Here is a 23,783-nt window from a genome sequence, read left to right on the forward strand (position 1 = left end):
AGTTTACACCATCATGATTAGGTCATGGATTTGGTTGACCTTAATATGTGCATGACTCCATATAAACATGAGCATGCTCACCTTATGTATGTCCTTCACTCGTGGGGGTAAGTTATCTCGGATTCTGCGCATTGCTTGGAGCGGTGGCTCATTGAAATACGGTGGTTCTCCATCTATCATTTCTATTACCATGATACCAAGTGACCAGATATCCACCTGCAATGGACCAACAGTTGTTGAACCGTGCAACTAATAGACAAACACATATACAAGGATGAGCCTTTTGAGATGTTCAGTCTTCCCCGCCCTATAATACCATTGCTTTTTATGCCGTATGTTCTGTTTGTTTCAATGGGAACTTCTGCTTAAAAACTGATGCTCCGTTGAGACGGCTGCTACTTTTTTACCAACTGTTAATACATTTTGCTACTGAGAAAAAAGCACAGACTGAAAGGAATTTGCAATAAATTATGGGCCAGATCCTCAGCTGGTGTAAATCAGCAAAGTTGATTGAGGCCAATAAAGATTTCCACCAGCATGGGCCAGATTTACACTAGTATGTGTCAGATCCAGATAAGGGCCATTGACTGCAATGGAAAAACTCTGATTTACACCAGCTGAAGATCTGTCCTATACAGCATCTAGAATGCTGTATGTTTATGAGAATATTTGAAGAGCCGAGTATAATTTAACTGCCACAAAACCAGCTATTTTAAGCCTACTAAGCTCCGTATTGAAGAATAATGGGCCTGATTCTCATTTCCATTAATGCAACTGGCAGTGTAAAGGGGGTTTAAAGTGGAGTAAATACCTTAGGCACATTTTAAAGCCCCTCTACACTGCTTGAATAGTGTAAAGCGGCCAAAGGGTATGTCTAAACATGGGTTTGATTCCAAAGCTTGTATAGACACACTTGCTCTAGCTCGCATTGAGCTAGCGTGCTAAAAACGGTAGTGTAGCCACTGTAGCATGGGCAGCAGTGAGTGGGGACCTGGGCTAGCCATGCTGAGTGTAAACCCACCTGAAGCTTGTGGGTATGTACTTGGGGTAGCTAACCCGCGCTGCTGCTCACCACTGCCAGTGGCTACACAACCATTTTTAGCATGCTTGCTGAGTGAGAGCTAGTGTGGATATGTCTATGCGAGCTGTGGGATGATACCTCCAGCTCCGAGTCTAGACCTACCCTTGGTGTCAATGACCATCGGGCCCAATATCATTTGTGTACTGAGCGACACACACATTGGGCCAGAGTTGGCTCTCAGTTACATGCAGTAAATCCAGAGTAACAGAGATGACAGTGGCATTTTTCGGGTTTTACACCGCTCTAACATAGAACAGAATTTGTCCCACTCTGCATTATGTGTAGATACAGCCTCTTGCTTACAGCTTTAAAGCATGACTCATTTCCCGGCTTGTGTGCATCAGTTATGTCTTCATCTTCGCTGTTATCATAGATAATATAAAATCAAATAAAAATATGCTAAATCCTACTATCATGTGGAGTAAAAAAGGAGCCTTAAAAGTCACTTCTTTGGATGGGAAACTGTGAGTCACTGTCATTACTCAGAGAAAGGAATAATTTTTTTTATAAATCCATAGTGATCTCCAGTTCTGAAATCCTGTGACTCAGTAACAAATGGGTTATAACATCACATAACACCTGTGAGTCTGTACAGCCAACTCCTTTCTAGTCTCATCTGAAGGTCCCCCAATAAAAGCTATGAATGGTCTATTCGCCTGACAGTTTGGCAGTTCTCAAAATAGTTCCCTGAGTCACAGAAATTGTCACTGCTACTCATCTTAATGGGTGAGTTGACCATACTTTGAGATGAATTGCAGCCTCTTTGAGAGTAAATGTAACCCATGCTGCTGTGGCGCTTCATTTGAGAGAACTATCCTCCCTCATTCACAGTAACAGACAAAAATTAGGGTTAATCAGAAATCTTCTAAAATTGTTAAATATTTCTACATAAGCATCCAAGTGGGAAAATAACATACAGGTTATTTTCTTTCATACATTGGATCACAAATGATAGTGTGGACGTACAATGTTTTGAGAGCTTTGCACTAGATTCTATTTCCCCCCCGCCCCGCCCCAAGCCCTCGCAACCAGATGGGAGGTTTTTTCATCAGTTCTTCAGAAAAACTGATGAGCTGTAACTCTGAAAGGCTGACTGCACGGTCTAGCCATCATAGAAATGCCTGTTTGTCAGACAACAGCCATATGGTGCATGAAGAATGGCTCATGAAGAATTGCCAAGTTCTTTAAAATAAGTCCACAGCTAAATCATAACTGCATATACGTAGGATCTGTTGAAATTTTCTGCCCTGAAGGACCAAAAATCAGGATCTGCTTTTTTCCTCAGGGAAGATAAAATATACAATTGAAGGACAAATTTTCAAAGCTGAAGTCTGCAGACCAGACCAAAGCAAAGGTCATGGGTGAAACTGCCCTTCCATCATTCGAGCCCAGTGCAGAAGAGCATTAACAATGATCTTTTATTCTGTGTGTTATGTACTGGTTATTCATTTTCATTTGGGACCTAATCCTAAACCTCCTTATTATTCCTCTGTAGGAGTTTATCGCTATCCAAGTAAACCTCCTACATAACTCAGCATTTTCTTCAGGCCTGAACCTACAGAACCTACAGATTGAGGTTTCTGCACACTTCATTTTGCAATTTTCTGACTTCTTCACCGAAATCTGGACAGTTAAGGATCACGGTCAGCCATGAAGTGCTTCTGACGTCACCTAGATTGTCTACAGCAGGGGTCTCACACTCAATTTACTTAAGGGCCAGTGCCAGTCCTCAAATCCTCCCAGTGGGCCAATAATGTCACTGAAGATGGTGTTCAGAAAAGAAAATGTTTATATTGTATTTTTTGTTTCGAATTTCTTAGAAATAATAAATCTGTCATACAACTTTATACAACTCTTCGCCTGCCAGAGAGTTTTTAGTATTTGCCAGACACCTGGCAACGCTTCAGTTCTGCCAGTTTGTTGATGTTTGGCCTCAGTGACTGAGCAGTTCAAACCTTCAGGATTGCAGCAAGGTGTGCTTCGGAGAGTTGTGTTCGGTATTTTGACTTGTTTATATTCATTGTGGAAAAAAGTGACGCTGCCTCCATGGCTGACTCTGCCTGGCGACTAGTGATGGTATCTCTGTCCCTCTCCCCCAGCCAATGGGAGCTGCGGGGGGCGGTGCCTGCAGCCGACATTACCAGCAATGTGTCTGCATGCGTCTCTTCTCCGCGGGCCGCAGTGGGGAGGTTCTTGGGCCGCAGATGGCCCGCGGGCCAGGACTTTGAGACCCCTGGTCTACAGGTTGGTATAATGGGCCCGCCTATGAAGAATCATTCAGATTCTGCACAAGGGCATGGAAAGATCAGCACCTGACATCAGATGTTTATGGGAGGAAATCCCATTTGTTAAGAAATGGCAAGAAAGTTGGAGAGAGAGTAAAACACTGTCTAGTTTATGTTTTGAATGGAAAGTAGGGCGTGAGTGGATGCAATTAGTTGCAATGCGTGTGAAATGTGAGTGGGATTTTCAAAACCGCTGAACCCTGGCTTAGCTCGTTACCACTGAGCAGAGTGAGGCCAATGCTGGGCATTTTTAAAAATCCCACCCTGATCACAATCTGGCTAACTGCACCCAGTGTTAGTCCTTTGGAGTCCGGGACCATCTTCTTGTTGTGTTTGTAACATGCCCAGTGCAGTGGGGTCCTGGTTTAGGTCTTGGTTTAGGGCTCATATTGCTATCACACTACAAATAATGACCAAATCAAAACAACAACACGAATGGCAAGTGGACATGTGTAACTGGCCATTTATACATGCCAATGGTTGAGTCACAGGTGCAAGGGTGGTAACTAAACGTGCATATGGCATGCACAGTTAGGCTTGCATTTTTGTACATGTACTTAGAGCCCTGCATGGATACAGATTTATACTCGCGGATGCGGATATCCATGGCTATCAATCGGTATCTGCGGAACAGCAGGGCTCTTGTGGGAACCGCAGCAGCAAACGGAGCAGTACGTGGGGCCGCCGCTTCCAGGAGCCAGCGCCCTGCGCCGGCAGCTCCTCTGGCGCAGCTGTACCATCCCCACCCCCGCCCACTGGGGCAGGCACCAGTCTTACCTGCAGCTGTCCATGGTCATGCTAGTGTGTTCAAGCGGTGCACATGCCCCCAGACAGGAGAGGCAGACAGTTCCGTGGAAGGGACAGGGGTGGGACTGGGGGTGGGGCTGAGGGCAGTTCAGCCAGGCTGGCCCCACGTTCTGCTCCTTTCGCCACTGTAGTTCCTGGGACAGCCCTGTGGTTCCACGGCTACCGATTTATATCAGCGGATATCCACATCCGCGGGTATGAATTTGTATCCGTGCAGGGCTCTAAATATAATTGCACATGCCTGTGTTTGAAAATCAGCCCCCTGGTGTAAGTGTAAAGAGTATTACAATGCATTTATTAATGAGAAAATTATGGCAATTCCCTTTAATTATATCACCTAAGCTAAAAATACCCATAGAGGCTGCATTGTATAACATTCTAAACATAAATTCTATTTATTACTGTTTGATCGCATCCCCAGGGATTCATGTTTTATGACAGGTCCCTGTATAATGTCGTTGCTTTGAGGTACCGTCTTTTGCTACTTTATTGCACATGCAGTGATTACAATTTAGTGCATGCTTTTTTACTATATTAAACATAATCAAAACTATACATCTCTACACAGTGAGCGATGAAGTCACTTAAAATTGTACTTGTTTTGTGAGGAAGCAGTTGCATCAGCCGGACACTGCAGCAGGGAACAATGCACTTGTTATGCTTACCTCAGTTCCATAAGGCAGTCTGGATATCACCTCCGGTGCCATCCAGTACGGTGTTCCAACAAGAGATTTCCTTTTCGGAACTTCCTTGGAAACTTGGGCACAGAACCCAAAATCCGATAATTTTATCTAACAATAAATAATGCAATTAAACAACATGAATGGCGAATAGGCACTGTTATGGAATTACTGTACTGGAATTGCATTAATACCTATAAACTGCTTAAAATGAAGCTGATTTTGTGCTTTAGAAATGGACAAAGAGTGTAGAATTATAGGCAGGGCTGGTAGCACCACTATTATTAAGCTTGCCTGAAACTTCCATTTATAGATACATAACTTCCTAGATGTAGAGGTGATAAATGCTTTAAAGGTTGATCAAATATGACTCTAAGGGGCACATAAAACCCAGAGTAAAAGTATTTCCTTATTTTTGGTCAAATCATCCAAATATAGATGGCAGCTGCCATCACTACTTGAAACAGAGACATGATGTGAATATCAGAGATCTGTAGAGTAGCGCCTGCGGTGTCAACGTTCTCTCAGATTTACTTGTTGAGTTATGAAAAACACTGTAAAATTTGCCAGTTTATGGAACACTGTTGTATTTATATCAATTAAGTACCTAGTAAAGAACATAGAACTTTCTTTTACCAAGATCATGACAACTAAATGGCCTTGTTACACTGTATTAAAGAAGTGTGGTATATTGGAATAGAAAGAAACATCTCAGTGAGTATACAAAACCCAAAGCTGAGGTCAATATGCCTCTCCAGTCACTATAAACCAGCAGTTCTCAAATTATGGGGGGGAGCCTCCCAAGGGAAGCACGGGAATGTGTCAAGGGAGGCACGAACTGTGTGCTTTTTTTTTTTTTTAAGAGCTCCGGCTGTCAGCCCCAGGTGTCTGGGGCTCATCGTGCACACCCGGGAGGCAGGGATAAAGGGCACAGCCAGAGCCCCGCCACCCCAGAGCTGACAACCAGAGCCCCGCCACTTGGGCTCAGGCACTCCCCCTGCAACTCCTGCAGCGGCGCTCCGGCTATCAGCCCCAGGGTGGCAGCAGCAGCGCAGAAGTAAGTAAGGGCGGCAATGGGGCGCTAAGTCTGCTGTGAAAAGCGATATTGAACATCACTTTTCACAGTGTCACCCTTATCTCTGTGCTGCTGCTGGCGGTATGCTGCCTTCAGAGCTGGGCACCTGGCCAGCAGTCACTGCTCTCCACTCTGCCCTCAGAACTGGGCAGTGGTATATGTACTTGCGGGGGTGGGGGACGTACGCGACTACGGATACAAAGAAGGGGTACGCAATCAAAGAAGTTTGAGAACCACTGCTATAAACTAGTTTGGGCTCTTACATTAAGTCAATATCAACTCATTGACTATCACAATACCCAAATAACTCCTTGGTAATGCTGAAAGACATTTAAAATTACACCTGAGGCCAGGCTGGGAAATTTAGTTTCCACATCACTTTTCCACAGTCAGCGTCGATTTCAGATTTGGTTGTCCAACACCAACATGTGGTTGCCTCAACAGTCAGTGTCTCGCCTCATGGTCTGAAGCATTGCTGCTGCTGTGACTGTCTAAAGGCATTCAGCTCATTTTCTTTTGTGTTGTGCCAGGGTTCCTCTTTTTCTTAGCGTCCCTGAATCTTACCCATGTGCCCAATGAACCTCAAGGAGTTGGGTGCCAAAATCCACTGGAAGTCCTTTGGAAAACTCCAGTCTCTCATGTTTAACTGTGCCCTTGCATAGCCTTACACATTCCATGAGTTTATACAGCTCATTGGAAACTTTTCAACTAAATGATTTTTCATTGAAAAATGTTGTCGTGTCAGAACTGAAATGTTTCACGAAACCTTATACCCATGGAAGTTTCAACAGGATGATTTCTCAGCTGAAAGGTCGACTTTCTAAAGGGAGAGAGAGCATGAGAGCGAGATGGAAAAACCTGATCTGAAAATGGATGTTATGACCAAGTTGTACTTTGAGGAAACCTTCCAAAGGTTTTTGGTTTCATTCCAATGTGGAACAAAAACCAAATTTAGAAACCGCAGAAGTTGTGAAATGGTATCGTCATTTTCTGGACAACTCTAGTTGTGTCTTTGTTTTAAAATATATTAAAATGCCACTCACATAACCAGTATGAGGCCTGATTTTAAATTCAAGTAAAAATCCTAATGCCTAGGTAGCGTTATGTATATTTGGTTTGAAATTTAGATCTGATTACCCAGAATAGTGGTAGTCTAGTTCTCCACTTGTGCTGCCTCCATTTACTATTGAGTGCTCATTGTGACTCCATGCACAAATATGTTGTTCTCCCACAAGCTGGTGGAGAACAGCCCTGAGGAGGTTGAAATGCATCTACACTTAGGCCATTCACTCAGTCCTGGAGTGGGTTTTGCAGCACCCATGTGCATGTGGGATTGTTTTGATTAAGTTCACTGTGGAAAACCCACATGCTACCATGGTGGTATTCTAGGACAATAATAATGAAAACAGCACTTCCATTGGGAGCAACATATCCTGAAAGGCAAGTCACCTGCACATTTAATGGTATTGAAGCATAACTTTTGAGGCAACCCTGACATAAGGCTCCATCTGGCCATGTCTTGATGGGCAAAAGAAGTGTGTGGTTTTCAATCTTATTAACTCAAGAACATTAGCTTAACTTAAATGCAAAATCTTCTTAAGAAGGAGGCCAGACAACAACATGGCCAGCTGAGATGCCTTCAGATTTGTCAGCCTGAGTCTTAACAAGCTTTTCAAGCATGTCAAACTAACGCAACTGAGCTAACGTGATTGAAAACCATGCCTTTGTTGCCTGTCAAGACAGGGCCTTTCCCCCCTCCTCTATACTTGTGTAAAGTGCTCTTAAAGGTAATTTACACTGCAATGGTGTGACGTTCTGTACCTCGGGGGAATACGCTGCACCCCCATGTTCATCCTTATGATATGATTGTGTGGTATCCAATGCAAAGTTTGTCATGTCGGGTGTCTTCGGAAGGCTCATGATGCACTGAGCATTGTTGTTATAGTAATGTTATAGGTTGTAATTTCATGTATATAGTCATGAGGCTGAAACTGTGTCCTTATGGCTTAAAACAGGCCCAGGCTAAACTCTCCAAGAGCAGAGGGGTAGTTCACACCTCATCAGGGCATGTATGGAACAAACCCAGCCTAGCCTCACAGGAACAAAGGACACTGGCCTATGCAGCAACAAAGGATCTGTTGGACTCTCGAATGAGTCACCCCCCTTCCTTTGGTCAGTTTGGGACTGCGATGAGGTAATGCGCACCTAACTCTGAAGGGTGGGGGGCAAAGCCAAGAGGGAAGAAACAACATGATAAAGGGGAGAGATGTTTGCCATGCTCTTTCTCTCTCTTCCACCTACATCTACAGACACCACACCAAGCGACTGATGCGCTGATCAAAGGGGAGAGCCTGGCTGAAAAGCAACCAGCCAGCCTGTGGTGAGAAGCATCTAAGGTTGTAAGGGCACTGAAAATGTTAAGATGCTTAGAATGCGTTTTGCTTTTATTTCATTTGACCAAATCTGACTTGTTGTGCTTTGACTTATAATCACTTAAAATCTATCTTTGTAGTTAATAAATCTGTTTGTTTATTCTACCTGAAGCAGTGCGTTTGGCTTGAAGCATGTCAGAGACTCCCCTTGGGATAACAAGCCTGGTATATAAAAATTTCTTTGTTAAATTGACGAACTCTCATAAGTTTGCAGTGTACAGTGGGCATAACTGGACACTGTAAGATGGCGGTTCCTAGGGTTGTGTCTGGGACCGGAGATATTGGCTAGTTTCGGTTGCACAGTCCAAGAGCAGCTTACATGCTAGAGGCTGTGCGTGAACAGCCCAGGAGTGGGGGTTCTCACAGCAGAGCAGGAGCAAGCTGGCTCCCAGAGTCAAGGATTGGAGTGACCTAGCAGATCACCAGTCCAGATAACACCAGGGGAACATCACAAATGGATAAATAGCCTCTATGGGAGAAGCCATCTCACCAAAGCATGCATGTGGAAAGGAGGAAACTCATTGAAATCTAGGCCAAAATAGGCCTATATGAATGTAAGTGGCATCATCAAGCTACCGAACACCTGCAGGAATCTCTCTACTTGAGCTCTGAGGAGTACTTGGTTGGACATCCTCTCCAAAAGCCTGGCTCGAGAATGTACTATGTAAGAAAATGTCCTTGACATGCTCCATTCTCCCACTCCCTGGGAACTATGGCTCCTTAACTGCTTACCTGCCTCTAACAGCATGTTGTCCTCCACTGGCTGAGCCAGGAAGAAAGCTGGGCTGACAGCTCAAATATGGCTACACTGGCATTCATTCATTGCTTTCTCCCACTCCTGCAGATGGGTAGTTTTGTGGCTGGATTGGGGGGTCCTGTGGCTACGTTCTGCCCTTTAGCTATGTCCAAATTTGCCTTCGTTGGCTACACCCTCAGCCTCATCTCCAGGGATTTTCTAAGAGGGCTGAAGGCTACAAAGTCTTCTCACTACCCTCCGCACTCCTGGGGCTTTTTTCTAGTGAAGGTCTCAAATTGCTGCCCTATAGCTGACACATCTGTAAATCAGCTTTCTGTTTATACAACATTTAGCAGTAACGGTCTGTTTTCAAAAATGCGTGGCTGAAAATTTATGAAGAGATAAAATGTGCACGTTTGTGTGTGTGCGCGCGTACATGTGCTGTACAGTATTAAACGCTTGGATTTATATTGCCTCTGTTTATAAGAGATGCTGCTTCCATGAAAAGAAAACGGCTTACTGAATACTCCTGTTAGTAAGATTGAGTCCTTAAAGCTAAATAAGCAGGTTGTTTTCATTTATTTATGGTAGAACCCAATCTTATTGGAAGCTGTTCTGCATTCAGATAACGTCTACTGCTACCCAATTGCATTTCCAGGACTGACCTTTTGCCTTGCATGTCAGAGATGGAAAACTTTGCACATTAGTCTATTAGCGTTCACTGTCGGCACGAGGCAATTCTCCAAAAAGGGCTGTATTTTTGGAGTTGAATATACCCACCCTACACATACCCACACTGTATGTCATTTGAAAAGCTGTTTTTATCTTTGCTTTACATTGAGATCTGATGTGGAGCTGTCAAGTGGTACCATGAGCCCGTAGGCAAGGTGAAACAATACTACCCAAAAAGAGAAACGGTCATTTGTTGCAGTACCAGAAACACAGTAGCACGACTGACTTCAGTTTTTACAGTTTAAGTTAATTTCTACACCATAAGTTTGTGTTTATTGGTCAAAGCTACCACAGGACAATCTAGTCAAAGATTTGTATTGGTTTTGTAGGGCCGGTATTTTTTTTTTAAATGATGAAGCTGCTTAGTATGTGGCAAAGATGGGAAATATCAACATTTTGCAACATATTAACATGAAATGCTTCGACATTGCATATTCTTAATGGTCAAAGTACCTCACAAGTGATTATAATAATCTTCTAGGTTTTTCAATTGAAATGTGATGACCAGATCAGTCTCACGCTGAAGGTGACACTTATGCACAGTATTAGTGTTAGAGATGACAATACACAACTTCTCACTGGGCTTCAGTCAAGGTGCTCACTAAACCAAAATGGCAATTTTTGATATTAACATATAGTTTGGGGAGAGGGATAGCTCAGTGGCTTGAGCATTGGCCTGCTAAACCTCGTGTTGTAAGTTCAGTCCTTGAAGGGGCCACTTAGGAATCTGGGGCAATAAATCAGTCCTTGGTTCTACTAGTGAAGGCAGGGGGCTGGACTCAATAACCTTTCAGGGTCCCTTCCAGTTCTATGAGATAGGTATATCTCCATATATTAATTAATTAATATCTAAATTAGCACAAGTCTGTATATGTGTACAAAATGGTGGTAGCGGTGGTGATAATGCTAACAACATCCTTTGCGAATTTTACCTCTACAGGGAAGTTACAATATATGAAAACATAGAGGATACAAGTCCTCTAAAGCTTACATCAAAGAGAAAAAGACTGTTCACCAACTTTGAAACATGTTATTTGCCCAGCAAATCAAAAGAATGCAAAACTGCCAAAAGCCGCTGGTGCTAGACAGAATTCTGTGATGCTGGCAGCAGAAGTCAGAAGCAATGGCTACTGGATGAGTTTTCTATCACGTGGGTTGCTTTCATAAACACATCAGCAAGTCAAATTTGGCACGTCAGAGCTGTATTGAACCCAGGAAAAAAAGACAGACTCTTAATCTGATCAGAGAGCATCATATTCACCTGCTTCTATAGCCACCAGAGCAAGCACGTCCTTCAGTGATTGATCCTGGTCCAGTGTTCGATTGAGAACACACACACAAGAAATACAAGAAACTTCATAAAATAAAAACACTTGTGACAGCAACCAATCGAAGGGAGGCAGCACTTCAAAGAGGAGATGACGACACATTGCGCAGAATAGCTGTGGAAGATTTGATTTCTAAGGATGCCGTTTACCACTCAACATGCCTTTCTTCCTACTTGACTAAAACAAAATGTAAAGCAAACCCCTCTAGTTACACTGCAACAATACAGTCACCATATGACATTGCATTTTATCAGCTGATCTTCTCTCTCGTCCATGATTTTATGTACAAAAAGAAGACTCTTCCCCTATCCACGCTGCTACAAAGATATAAAGCCCTGCTTCCCTCAGATGTAGAAACTGAGAGCTATTCCAGTAGTGAATTATAGGCAAGATTAGAAAAAGCACCGTGGTTCTGCAAGGCTAGTCTACCATGTTCTACACAGCACGATAACATTAGCGGATGCTATCCAAGCTGCTAGTAATCTGAAGCAGGAATTTAAGTCATCCAAACATTTTGAGTATATTCATCTGGAGAGTGAGCCTGATGAACAGCTTAATGCTGCTTCAATCCTTTGATCTGAAATAGCCAAAATGAAAGCCTCTGAATGTTATCTAAAGCCACGTGACTGTAGTTTACAGATGTCAGCTACTTTGGTGCCTCTATTGGTGCAGTAGTTTGTCCTTTGCTTGATAGATAAGGAGGCATATTATTCAGCCATCAATGAGTATCATCCTTCAGAAGACATTCAAAGAGGTTGCCTCTCAGCTGCAGAGTGCATAGCATATAACAATTCCAAAATTATCACACCACTGCACAAAAGCCTTCCTGCACAGCTACACTATGAGTTTAATTGACATACTCTACAGCTTCATAGATTCTGCATCGGTTACGATGAGCAGAGGTAGCTCATCGCTAGTGCTGCAAAAACGGAAGTCGAAAGACCCCAGGGAGGTGTGTACATTCCAAATGGCTGTGTACAACTTCATGCTGGTGGAAAGCTCATCCATGAAGAAGATAATAGTACAGACATCAGTGCAAGAGGCCACTGATGGAAAAGAATTCTTTCATTCAGTGGCTAGAGTGGTATTTCAAGAACAGTCTGCAGACAGTCCAGCATCATAAGAAATATCACTAAAGCATGGGAAAGAAGTCACTTATATGTGCTCTATGTGCCAGTATGGCTTTTTGGATCTCTTGGTGTCAAAGAACGATAGTAGTTTGGTCACCTGATACAGATGTTTTGATCCTGGCTGTTCACGACTTTCCAAATATGGAACATATAGATAACATGTGGATTGACACAGACACCATTACCAGTACAGTTGTCAAGCGATGATTCATGCCTGTGCATGCAATTTGTGATGCACTCACTCCTGACGTCTGCAACATACTTCCTGCTATATGCACATTAACAGGATGTGACTCTGTGTCAACCCTATTTGGCATTGGGAAAAACTCGGCTTAATGTTGTCAAAACAAAGGGAGCTTACCACTTCAGAGATCTGGCCAAACTGGCACAGAGTGACAGACAAGCCGCAATTTCTCCAGCAAGAAAGTTGGTAGCAATGCCGTATGACCACAATGAGAAAGAAAAGGAGATCACAGAGACCTGAATTGCTTTTGCCTCAATCTAGCCATCAAGAAGGACAAGCCACCAGCCAAACTCTCACCATGTCAGGACAGTGTTGAAGAGCAGGTCAAAAGAGTATCTTGGCAAACAAAAATCAGGATATCTTCGCACATAAGGAAACCAGATATTGGATCACCATAGCAACATGGATGGAAAAATGTGGATGATGAACAACTTCCTGTAGTCTTCAAGGGCCCAATGGCAACTGGGTTTCCACAAAACCTTATTTGTGCCTGGATCAATAGGGATTGCTGCACAATCAAATGCGTCTGTAGTCAGAACAATTTCCCTGCATTCAACTGTGTACATGCCAAGGCAATGAAGACTGGTAACCCACGCACTCTCGACAGTGATCATAATGATGAACATGATGATGATAATGATGTGGACTAGAAATGTCACCAGTGCTATTTCATTTCAATGTTATCTGTATGAATTTAATATTAGATTTTGTTTTAGATTGTTGTTGTGATGCTTTGGGCTCACAACAACCTCCATTTTTATGTCTTGAGATAATACTTAAGAGTCATAAAACTGAATGCAAATCTTTCAAAGTGGTCATTTTAACGTGTTGATGGTATCACTGTTTATCCCCATTTCTATGATAATGGCACCACATGACGGCTCCACATCATACCTCCTCTGAAAGTAGACATAATACACTTTCAAATGACGTACGATATGTGTACGTGTGTAGAGAGGGTACATTAAGTCGACCGACTTGGGGGTGTCTGCCACTCGCCTACCATGTCGGTCTGCAGTTTGTGGTTAAGGAATGAACCTGAACAGCTATACGAAGAGTTAAAGAGGAAGCTCAATACATTGATGCTTTGTGTAGACCAGCATTTTATTATCAGTGCTGGTTTGTTTTCTTTTGGCCTCAATGGAGATGCTATTTTTTCTTGAGGGCAGTTGTTTCTTTATAAAACCAGAATGCAGAAATAAATGGTAGGGATTTACAAAACAAAGCAAATAATATCCAAGTTGTCCAAGCCAAACATATTTTTCAGTTTACAGCATGGAGACGAGATGAAATAGTGCATAGTTTGGAAGCTCTTTTGTAGGCGTGGAACAGTTTTTGCATATCTATTGCTCATCCGAGTACAGAAAAAAAAGACGATTTTCTAAAAAAAGATAATGGCACAACATAGCCATGAAGAAATCTGCATTGCAGATAATAAGTACTAGAGTAATGAGCATAATGAGGCATTGTGTGCAGGTCCTGGAAGCAGATCAGATGGTATTTCAGCAACACTATTATAGACGAGACTGAACAACTTTCACATGTATGGAATTTTCTTCCCCGATGCAGTCACATTTAATTCTGATGGGAGTGACCTGTGCCTACAAAGGGAAGAATATACCTCTTGGTAGGTGAAGACAATAAAAGGAACCAAATCAGGAAGAAAGCTCTTGTGATTAAAGTGCCAGACTGAGGACTTGTCTACACTACCGTGCGGGCTCGATCTAAGGGCTGGTCCCCACTAACCCCCCAGTTCGAACTAAGATACGCAACTTCAGCTACGTGAATAACGTAGCTGAAGTTGAAGTACCTTAGTTCGAACTACAAGGTACTTACCGTGGGTCCACACGCGGCAGGCAGGCTCCCCCGTCGACTCCGCGTACTCCTCTCGCGGAGCAGGAGTACCGGCGTCGACAGTGAGCACTTCTGGGAACGATTGCTTACCGCCGAACCCGGAGGTAAGTATAGACGTACCCTGAGATACGCAACTTCAGCTACGTGAATAGTGTCACTGAAGTCGACGTACGTAGATCTCCTTACCACGGTGTCTTCACTGCAGTAAGTTGACAGCTGACGCTCTCCCGTCGACTCCGCTTGAGCTTCTCGTTCTGGTGGAGTACCAGAGTCGACGGGAGAGCGCTCAGCAGACGATTTGTCGCGTCTATACTAGAGGCAATAAATCGACTCCCGCTGGATCGATCGCTGCCCACTGATCCGGCGGGTAGTGTAGACAAGCCCTAAGGGTGAAATCCTGGCTCCACTGAAGTCAATGGAGTTCTGCTATGGCTTTCAATGGGGCCAGGAATTCACCTTTGGAGTCCAAAGACTTAGGTTCAAGTCCCTGCTCTGCCACAGGCTTCCTGTACCATCTTGGGCATCTGTAAAATGATCATTCTCCCTTTGCCCCACCGTCTGTTTGTCTTGTCTATTTAGACTGTATGGTCTGCAGGGCAGGGACTCTCTTATTATGTGCACATCCAGCACCTAGCACCATGTGGATGCATTATGCTGCATGGGGCCCCTAAGCACTCCTGTAATACAAAGAGTAAGTCGGATATATTGCTCTGCCTGGAATTTGTATCACAGGATAAGCTCTGTGCCAGTAGCCCAGTACAATATCAATAGCTTACATTTTATCCTGAAGAATCCTTAATATTTTATATGTGGACTGAATAGTTCCCTCCCGGAGGCATGGTTAATAAACGAAAGCCACAGACATTGCGTCACAGTGATGTGGAGGAGCCATGTGAGGGGGAGAAGGGGTTGCGAGGAATGTCCGACTCCCACAGCTACCCCTTCCGCCAAATGGCATGTCAGTCCGGCTGCTCGGAAAAGAGTAGGAAGGGGGTAGCCAGTTAGGTAAGGGAAGGGGCAGACAGCAGCCATTCTGTGTGGCACCTTGACACCTCCAAATTGACCTTAGTACAGCTGAAAAACAGGGTTTGGTTACTGCTTCACAGAACAGCATTAAATCCTTCTCTGGGCCCAATGATCCCTGCCACAGGCCTCGTCTAGACTAGCAAAGTTACCTGTTGTTGACAGTGGGTATCAGTCACAGGTACAGCTGAACCAGTGGGTTAACTGCAAGTGCAGCTAAGAATGAACTGCGTTCAGCTCCACTAACCAGGTTTCTGAAACAGTTCTGTACACAGTTTGTATTTGGCTATACTTTTCTGTTACAACTGTGTATCAAGTTCCAGACCGTCTTATTTGGGAGGTGTTTATTAAAGAAAAGAACTAGAGTACTAACTACTGACACATTCAATCTGGCTTCCACAGAGTTTGAGTTCCAGCTTTGTCTCCCATGTTTACCATGTTTACTCTGCCTGGAACTCTCTACATTGCACACAGACATCAAGTGACTGAATCATATATTGCAAATAAACATATAATTTCACCTACACCTTTTACTAGGAACTACTTTTTGTAGTGGAAGGATACCTCTATAATGCTCCATGCAACTGCTTTTTAAGAAGGTTTTATAAAAAATAAAAGTGAAATGTAAAATGAATGATCCACACGCTAACAGCAACATGCTACTCCAGCATGTGCATCAGTAGGCTACTAGTGCACAATAGCACTCTGTCACAGCTCAGTGCTATACAATGGAGATTTTAGATCTTCCTCTAAAACATCTGTGTAAGCTAGTGAGTTGTTTCACCAGCCAGGGAAGGGAATCAGATTCTATGCCCAAGTCCTTTTTATGGCCCTTTCCTCTTGGCTTTGTTTATTGTTCATAAATAATGGTCACAAACAAAACAAGTCAACTGAAAATGCTGGTAACAATCCTCCGTGGTTTTTCCTGCCTCAGCCAGCCAGGAGAAAGAGGATACCTCCTTCTCAAGTGAGGCCTTTCATCCAGCTTCCTCTGCCTTATGTATTCCACCCCTGAGAAGCCACATGATGGGAAGAAATCTATTAACCCTTTATAGGCTGCAATGACTTACATTGTCTCAGTCTGGTACACCTCTACCCCGATATAACGCTGTCCTCGGGAGCCAAAAAATCTTACCGTCTTATAGGTGAAACCACGTTATATCGAACTTGCTTTGATCCGCCGGAGTGCGCAGCCCCGCCCGCCCGGAGCGCTGCTTTACCACGTTATATCCAAATTCGTGTTATATCGGGTCGCGTTATATCGGGGTAGAGGTGAATTGGCTACTGTTGAAGACAGGACCCTGGACTAGAAGGACTATTGTTCAGATATGGTCTGGCAATTCCTGCATTCCTTTGTGGGAAGAGCTGTGAGGCACGGACCTTCTATAGCAGGTGGAGCCAAGATTAGTATATCATGCTTTCAACAGCTGATGTCTGCAACACTCCATAGGATTTTCATTAAATTGGTTATAGGATAGTTACATTGAACGTTCGGCTTGTCACAGTTAAAGATACAGTAGGAGTGAAAATGTTAAACGCTCACCCTTCCATCGCTCGTGAGAAGTATAGAGTCACTTTTTATATCGCGGTGAATAACCCCTTGATTGTGCAGGTAGGACAGCGCTCTCAGTACAGACAGACAAACTGTAGCTATCTGCTCTTCGTTCATTCTAAAGGCAAGAAGGCAAGGCGTGAAGACGTGTAAAAAAGAGGAAGAATAAACTACGGAAGAAACAGATAAGGACAACGGGCCAGAACCTTTGCTGATGTAAGCTGGCACAGCCCCATTCAAGTCAATATTCAGCAGTGGTAGACAGCAGGCAAGTCTCTCAAAGGAAACGATCGAGCCCAAATTTGCCGCCCCATCTGCTTCTCATTCTAAGACGTCCTTCCCTCTCAGGACTGTTCACCACTTTCTGTCCTTGCCAAGGTCAAAGTTACAGACTGTGTCCAGCTAGACAGCCATATCTAGAAACTAGGCTCACCGGAATTATAGTAGGGGAATGACACTGAACTCTTTCCACTGAGCTCCAGCCAATGTGACATGGTGGCCTGAGTTGGAAGTTTTTTTTCTCTGGGTCAGCTCCTAAATGATGATGTCACTCTCGGAGAGAAGGAGGGATTATGAGGCCTGAAGAACAATCTCATACCCTGTCCCTCAAGAGCCATTGGTCACTCTGTGTTGGTCTCCAGCTGCACAGGACTCCATGTAGTTAACTGCCACTGGATCAGAAACTTTGTTTTCATGTTAATAGACTAATAACTTTGTTGTGAAACAGTTCAGGTTGCTCTACATGACACAAAAATCACAACAGAACAGAGATGAAAAGCTAAGCTACCTAACAGTACATACCCACTGCTCCTCCAACCACAGGCCTGCACCTTACCAACTCAACTACTATGCACTACAGATCACGCACAACAACCTTAACTCTGCCCCAGATGTCCTGGAGCTGCTAGGACCTCTGAAAGCTGGAGGAGTTTCAGCCCTCCCAGATGGCCCCAGTGGCAGTAGGCAGTACTGCAGCCACAACTGCCTAAAGAAGCTCCAGTACGACTTGAGACCGCAGGTGGTATTTCACTCTGAAGAACAGTAACTACATTACAGAGAGTCTGACTGAGAGTGGGATAATATTGGTGGGGCTAAGCACCACCAGTCCCTAATGATCAGGAACCCGTCTTGCAACAAATAAAATACTGAGACGTGGAAATAATCTTGAGAAGCAGAGCCTTCATTCTGCCTTTAAAGTGTGCTTCTGTTCCGAAAAGGAACGGTGCAAAAATGACACCTCCCTGCTGAACAGACTGCTCCCTGCACAGTGTCCAAGTCATCTCTCTGGACTTCAATAGCAGAAGTAAAATTTTATCTCTTTTTGCAACTCTTAGTCTTGCAGAGTCAACACAGAGAAGAAAGTCAACTGGCTTGTCTTCTTTTCTGGACACTCTCAACTTTTACTACATTTTTTACTCAGTTCCAATCAGTTACATCTGTGCAAATCCATTTTTGCCAGTGAGGCTACAGAGGTATCACGGAGAGCATGCTGGAGGGTATGAAGATAATGGGGCTGCACAGGTGTAACTGAGGGCCTAATTTGACCAACGGGTCGTTTGTTACTGGTGATAATGCGTGAGAAGGAAATAGTCAGGTGTTGAGTTAGCAGGGCTGGGAACCTTCTTACTTGTAAATAAGGTAAATTTTATCTGGAAATCACTGACAGATAACACACAGGGAATGCTTTGATGCCACTTTGATAGTCACTTACCAGGGCAGCACTGCACTTTTGTTTCTTTAAAAAATGGAGCCGCTATACTTTTTGGAAGTTTAAGCACAAGGAAAAATTTTGAAAACGAAGTAGGTGTGCGGCATTAAATACATATAATGTATAGCACAATGTAATGTATTTAGTTAGTCAATTCCCCATTCTGAAGAAACTGAAGTTCTTTGATATACAGTAAGTCCACCAGTTGCCAAGAAGGACAAATCACAATTGGGATGGAATCATGAAAGAGAATGAACAAGGGAAATGATTCTTGGATTTCAGAGCAAATCTGTGGATTCACATCCTGTGTGCAATCATTTAGGGTTATTTCCTTTGGTCTTATGTACATTACAAATAAATATTTAAAATGATATTTCAAGAAGCACCTCATAAATTATATGATAAGATATACTTATCCAGTCATCATTTACAAAAAAATATTCATGGAAAAAGAAGCCTGTCACATTGCTATACCATCTTTATAACAACGAAATTGAAGGGAGTTAATGAACTGTAAGCCATTCTGTTGTGTGCTCTGTCACAGCAGCCTTCATCCACAGAACATCTCGTAGCGGTCATTCAATGAGAGATGTAGAAACAATCCATATTTCAGTTGTGACTCACCACTCGCCTTCTGTTCTAGATGAACCAATAAAGAGCATGATTCCTGTCTTGCTGGCCAAAGCTCCCTCTATTACATTAATATAAAAAAACCCCACCAAGGAGACTTCTGCTTTCACGCTGCTATGTAAATGTTACAGCATTTCAGCAAAATTGTTGAGGGAAGGTCAGAAAAAGTAAAAAAGCTTAAGGAATGACTCTTGTGGTTGCAAAAAAACGATGACAGCTCTTAAGTAGCAGTTTTCTGTAAACATCTGTTTGCCATTACATTCCTGTCAAAGGAATTTGGCAGAGTGGTTTTGAAGTTTTGGGGCAGCGTTGTTAACAAATGACTTACAATGGCCGTGTCAATTGAGGCAGCACTTAAAAAAGAAGTATCTATTTTACAATTCCTATTTAGCCGTGACCTGAACATGTCACTAAATTGTTAGATAATTTTTGTGACTGAATTGATATTCGTTGCTAAACTGGGAGTCCTCTTCTTTGCTCATAGCTAAATTTCTTCCACATAGATGCGCTAGTTGTGTGGTCTCGATTCAAGGAGAAAGCCATTTTACTGGTTAAATGTAAAACACTTTTCTCCTGCCTACCTTCTTTCTGAGTGCTGGAAAAAGGGTGGGCGGCAAACTGAGGGAATATGTTACACAAAATCAAATCTGTCCCTTCAGAAGGCAAGTTGGAAGACAGGCATAAAGTCAGGAGCTCCATGTAAACATTGGTAGCTGTTTAATTATGTTGATTAGGGGGTGTGATTTTTTTACTGAAATAAGCATACCAGTACAACCCCTAATGTTGGTGCAGTTATACTGGCATGAAGGGTCTTACACCAGTCTATCTTATTTCCCTTTCTGGATGGGAATAACTGTACCAGCACCTTTATACACTAGGGGGTATTGTACCACTTTAGCTATACCAGTGTAGTTAACGGAGTACAACTTTTGTGTTTGGGCAAGGCCCTAAGTTGCTGTTGTGGCCAGAGAAAGAATTCCCAACAGTAAGAACCTATGTTGCCATTTGTTTAGTTTTCTCTTAACCCGTAATTGCCTATAGCAGGGTTTACTGCATCTTGCTCAGCTATAGCTAGTAAAGAATGGTGCTAGAGACAGGATATTGGGCTGGATGAAACACTGCTCTGATCCTATGTCCCTTTCTCCACAATAGTTGAATGAGCAGAGTTATAGCCTACGGCTGAAGGGTCAAAATATGGCCGTGCCAACACAGGTGCATTGTGGGTCAGAGGGCTCAGGAAGTCCTTTTCCTCTCAGGGTTCTCATGACGGAGGTGGCCATCAAACAACAGCCTGCACTCTACAATGCAAAGTGAAGGGGGAAAGGAGATCTTCTGTCGATGGAAACGTAGAGCAATTTTGGGGGAACATGGCGGTGCAGGCTACGGGGAGGCCAGGGGAGGAAGGCCAGCCCTGGGAGGACCTCATTGTAAACGTTTACAACAATGTAACAGTCGCTGCCAATAGTATGCTGTTGTCCAGCACCTCTGAAGGCATTTTTCTTACTCATATGCCATGCAGGCATAATGGCTCCTGTCAACATCATTCAGGTGGTACACTGACACCAGCTCCCCTCCCTAATACAGCTCTGGCTCTGAGGTGACATTCTGGCCCCGCTGAAGTCCAGGGGAATTTTGTCATGGACTTCAGTGGAGCCAGGCTTTCGTCATAAAAGTGGCAATTTAGCCCTAAAGTTCTGGATTGGATGGGGACAAGAAAAAACAGGATGGGGGAGGAGGGGGGGAAAGCAAAAACAAGAGAGAAGGGGACTGAGCTGGATTTCACTCTAACATAATATGTACATATATATTAATAAGTGTTGCAAATCATTCTCTCCATCACCTTTCTGCTAAGGCCCAAGTTAAGATTTCCATATTTCCCTTGGAATGGTTGGTGAGACCCCACCCCTCATTCCTACTACGGCCGTGTAAGGAATGGTGTTCCCGGCACTGTTTTAGGTGTTAAACTACACAGTTATTGTATGAGAAACACAGAACCCCAAACCTGAGGTTTTAGCACATAAAAAAGGACTTTCTATTCACCCTTAAAGAGAGACGATCAGTAGAAAAATGGACCTGTTGTATATTGAGCACAGCTGGGCATTTTCAGATATTTTAACTGGCTTCTAGACTCCTTTGACAGAGACAGGTTTTTTTTTTTTAGATTAAATGCATAGTAAAGTTCTCATCGTTTTTGCATTTTGTCAGGAGTATGAATTTATTACATTGCAGACCTGTCTGCTTTTAGACAGAGGCTGATAATACCAAACCATGTTTAAATCACTCATCAGTTTCCACTGAGTCACCGAGAGCGTAAGCTGGGACAAAGCAGGCACGGATTGCACTTAGTCCCACCTTTGCTAACATTTCCCCCTTTCTATAAACTGACAGTGGCAGTAAGCATGGGCAGCACAAAGCCAGATATTCCTTCTTGCCCTAGTAGAAGCCCAGGATTTGCCGCACCTTTGAAAGAAGAGGTGCCTTCAACACTAAAACAGTGTACAGATGATGCTAACCAAACATACCTTGTATGCGTCACTATGTCTGTCAAAGCACCACCTTCCAGAAACTCCATAACAACCCAGAGCTCATCGCTCACGAGATAACTGTTGTACATGTCAACCACATTTTCATGATGGTAATCCCTCATTATTACAACCTAAGCAAAAGACAAACACTGCATGAGTTACTGGAAACGTTTTGATTCAGGACCATTTTTCTTTTACTTCTGCACAGGGGAGAATTAGCTTAGTGGTTTGAGCATTGGCCTGCTAACCCCAGGGTTGTGAGTTCAATCCTTGAGGGGGCCATTTAGGGATCTGGGGCAAAAATCTGCCTAGGGATTGGTCCTGCTTTGAGCAGCGGTTTGGACTAGATGACCTCCTGAGGTCCCTTCCAACGCTCATGTTCTATGATTCAAGAAATGTTATGATGTAACACCCTTGCTAAATCCTTATGCCTAATTACACCATGTTTTTCTCACAAATATATTTACATGTCCAGAACTTTCCCTGTAAATCATTTCTGAAAGATGGAGGAAATATCATTTCTAAATCACATTTAGTGGAAAATAGCTTTCTTTTGAATATAAAAACAGGAATGGTTCTTTCTTTTTTTTTTCTTTTTTTGCCTGTTGCTTCTCCTTTTAGTACAACAGAGATTGTATCAAATCAGTTAAGCAAAGCCTTCTTTGTGGTGCCACCAAGGTCAACGTGCAGAGAATTAAAAACCAAAACACCCTAATAATATACAGCTCACTTGTGACCCGGCTAAAGCAGCAGTAGGGGCCATAAGGCGTTCGTTCCCTTTTGCCCCTGCACGGCTACTCACACCCCAGGTAACAGGGCAGAGCCGCTCTATTCTTGCTGCTGAGCAGGTGTGGGCACAAGAAGGCAGGGAATGGGCAAAGCCTTGGCTGCATTGGGGTGCCAAGGAACATATGCTGGGACAGATTACAGCCCCGACCTCCCTTCCCAGCGCAGCGGGGAACCAGGCGACTGACTCAGAGCATCTCCAGGTTCAGGGCAACAATGCTGGGCTCCCGACAAAGCTATGACTAAGCCCATAGTGAGATATTTAAAGGAAAGGCAGAATAGAAAATAAAATGAAATAAAACACATTTGTTTACAAAAGTGACAAATATTTTGCTTAATGGTAAGTTTGTGACCTGCCCATAGTAAGGGGCCACCCCAAGGGAGACTGCGACTCAGGAAGTTACAATTGAACTCACCATCCCTATCTTCGGAGGCCAAAGCCTTATCTGTTGGGCACTGAGGGGGTTTCCGCTTTGTTCCTCTCTGTGATTGGTAACCTGCAAAACTGTCCCCTCATCCAAAACGGCTTACCTCATTGAAGAGTAATTCTCTTCTCTGCTGTTTCCTGAGATCCATTTTCTTCACGGCGACTTGCTTTCCGGTGTGCTTCTCAGTGGCAATGCAAACGATCCCCGTGGAGCCTTCTCCTATTTTGATAAAGTTGTCCAAGTATTCTCTGGGGTCGCCGGGACTGACAACGAGCTGGAGGGCAGCTCTGAACTGTTCGTGTGACACCCTGGAGGGCTGCTGATCGGAGGATGAACCCCAGCTAGGTGGGGGATAAGCACTTGACGTGATACTTGGGGAGCTTGGGTAAGAAGCCGTGGAAATATAAGGAGAGCTTGACTGGAGGGCTGGCTGGTGATAATGAGAGGCTTTGTGATAGACTGAAGGATACTGGAAGCTACTACCGGAACAGCTAACTTTGCTTTGACTTTGAGGTAGCTTTGTTGGGCCTCTAGGGTAGGTATCTGATCCAGATAGTGGTGGGCTAACTACCATCTGCGCTCGATCGTAATCCACCTGCAAAAATTAAAACAAGGCAAAGTTAATATGTTGTATTCAGCATTGATCAATGGCTGAAAATAACTGCAGGTATTATGAGCATTCTAAACCTTACGTTATCAGTGAAGTCAGACCTCAATTCCTCAGTACCATGGCGTGGCCACCTCCAC

General features: G+C 43.6%; 1 protein-coding gene across 1 annotated transcript in view; it reads right to left on the minus strand.

The window, feature by feature from the left end:
* Positions 1-23,783, minus strand: part of PAK5 (p21 (RAC1) activated kinase 5) — an 87,910-nt gene that overhangs the window by 3,219 nt on the left and 60,908 nt on the right. The window contains exons 4-8 of the mRNA XM_026653227.1: positions 23,140-23,631; positions 21,820-21,953; positions 16,951-17,077; positions 4,839-4,964; positions 82-216 (exon numbers count right to left, since the gene is read on the minus strand). Coding sequence (XP_026509012.1) covers positions 82-216; positions 4,839-4,964; positions 16,951-17,077; positions 21,820-21,953; positions 23,140-23,631 — 1,014 coding nt within the window. The remainder of the gene's footprint in view (positions 1-81; positions 217-4,838; positions 4,965-16,950; positions 17,078-21,819; positions 21,954-23,139; positions 23,632-23,783) is intronic.

Source organism: Terrapene carolina, unplaced genomic scaffold, assembly GCF_002925995.2.
Source record: "Terrapene carolina triunguis isolate 2854851 unplaced genomic scaffold, T_m_triunguis-2.0 Scaffold132, whole genome shotgun sequence".
In the NCBI taxonomy this organism is placed as follows: Eukaryota; Metazoa; Chordata; order Testudines; family Emydidae; genus Terrapene; species Terrapene triunguis.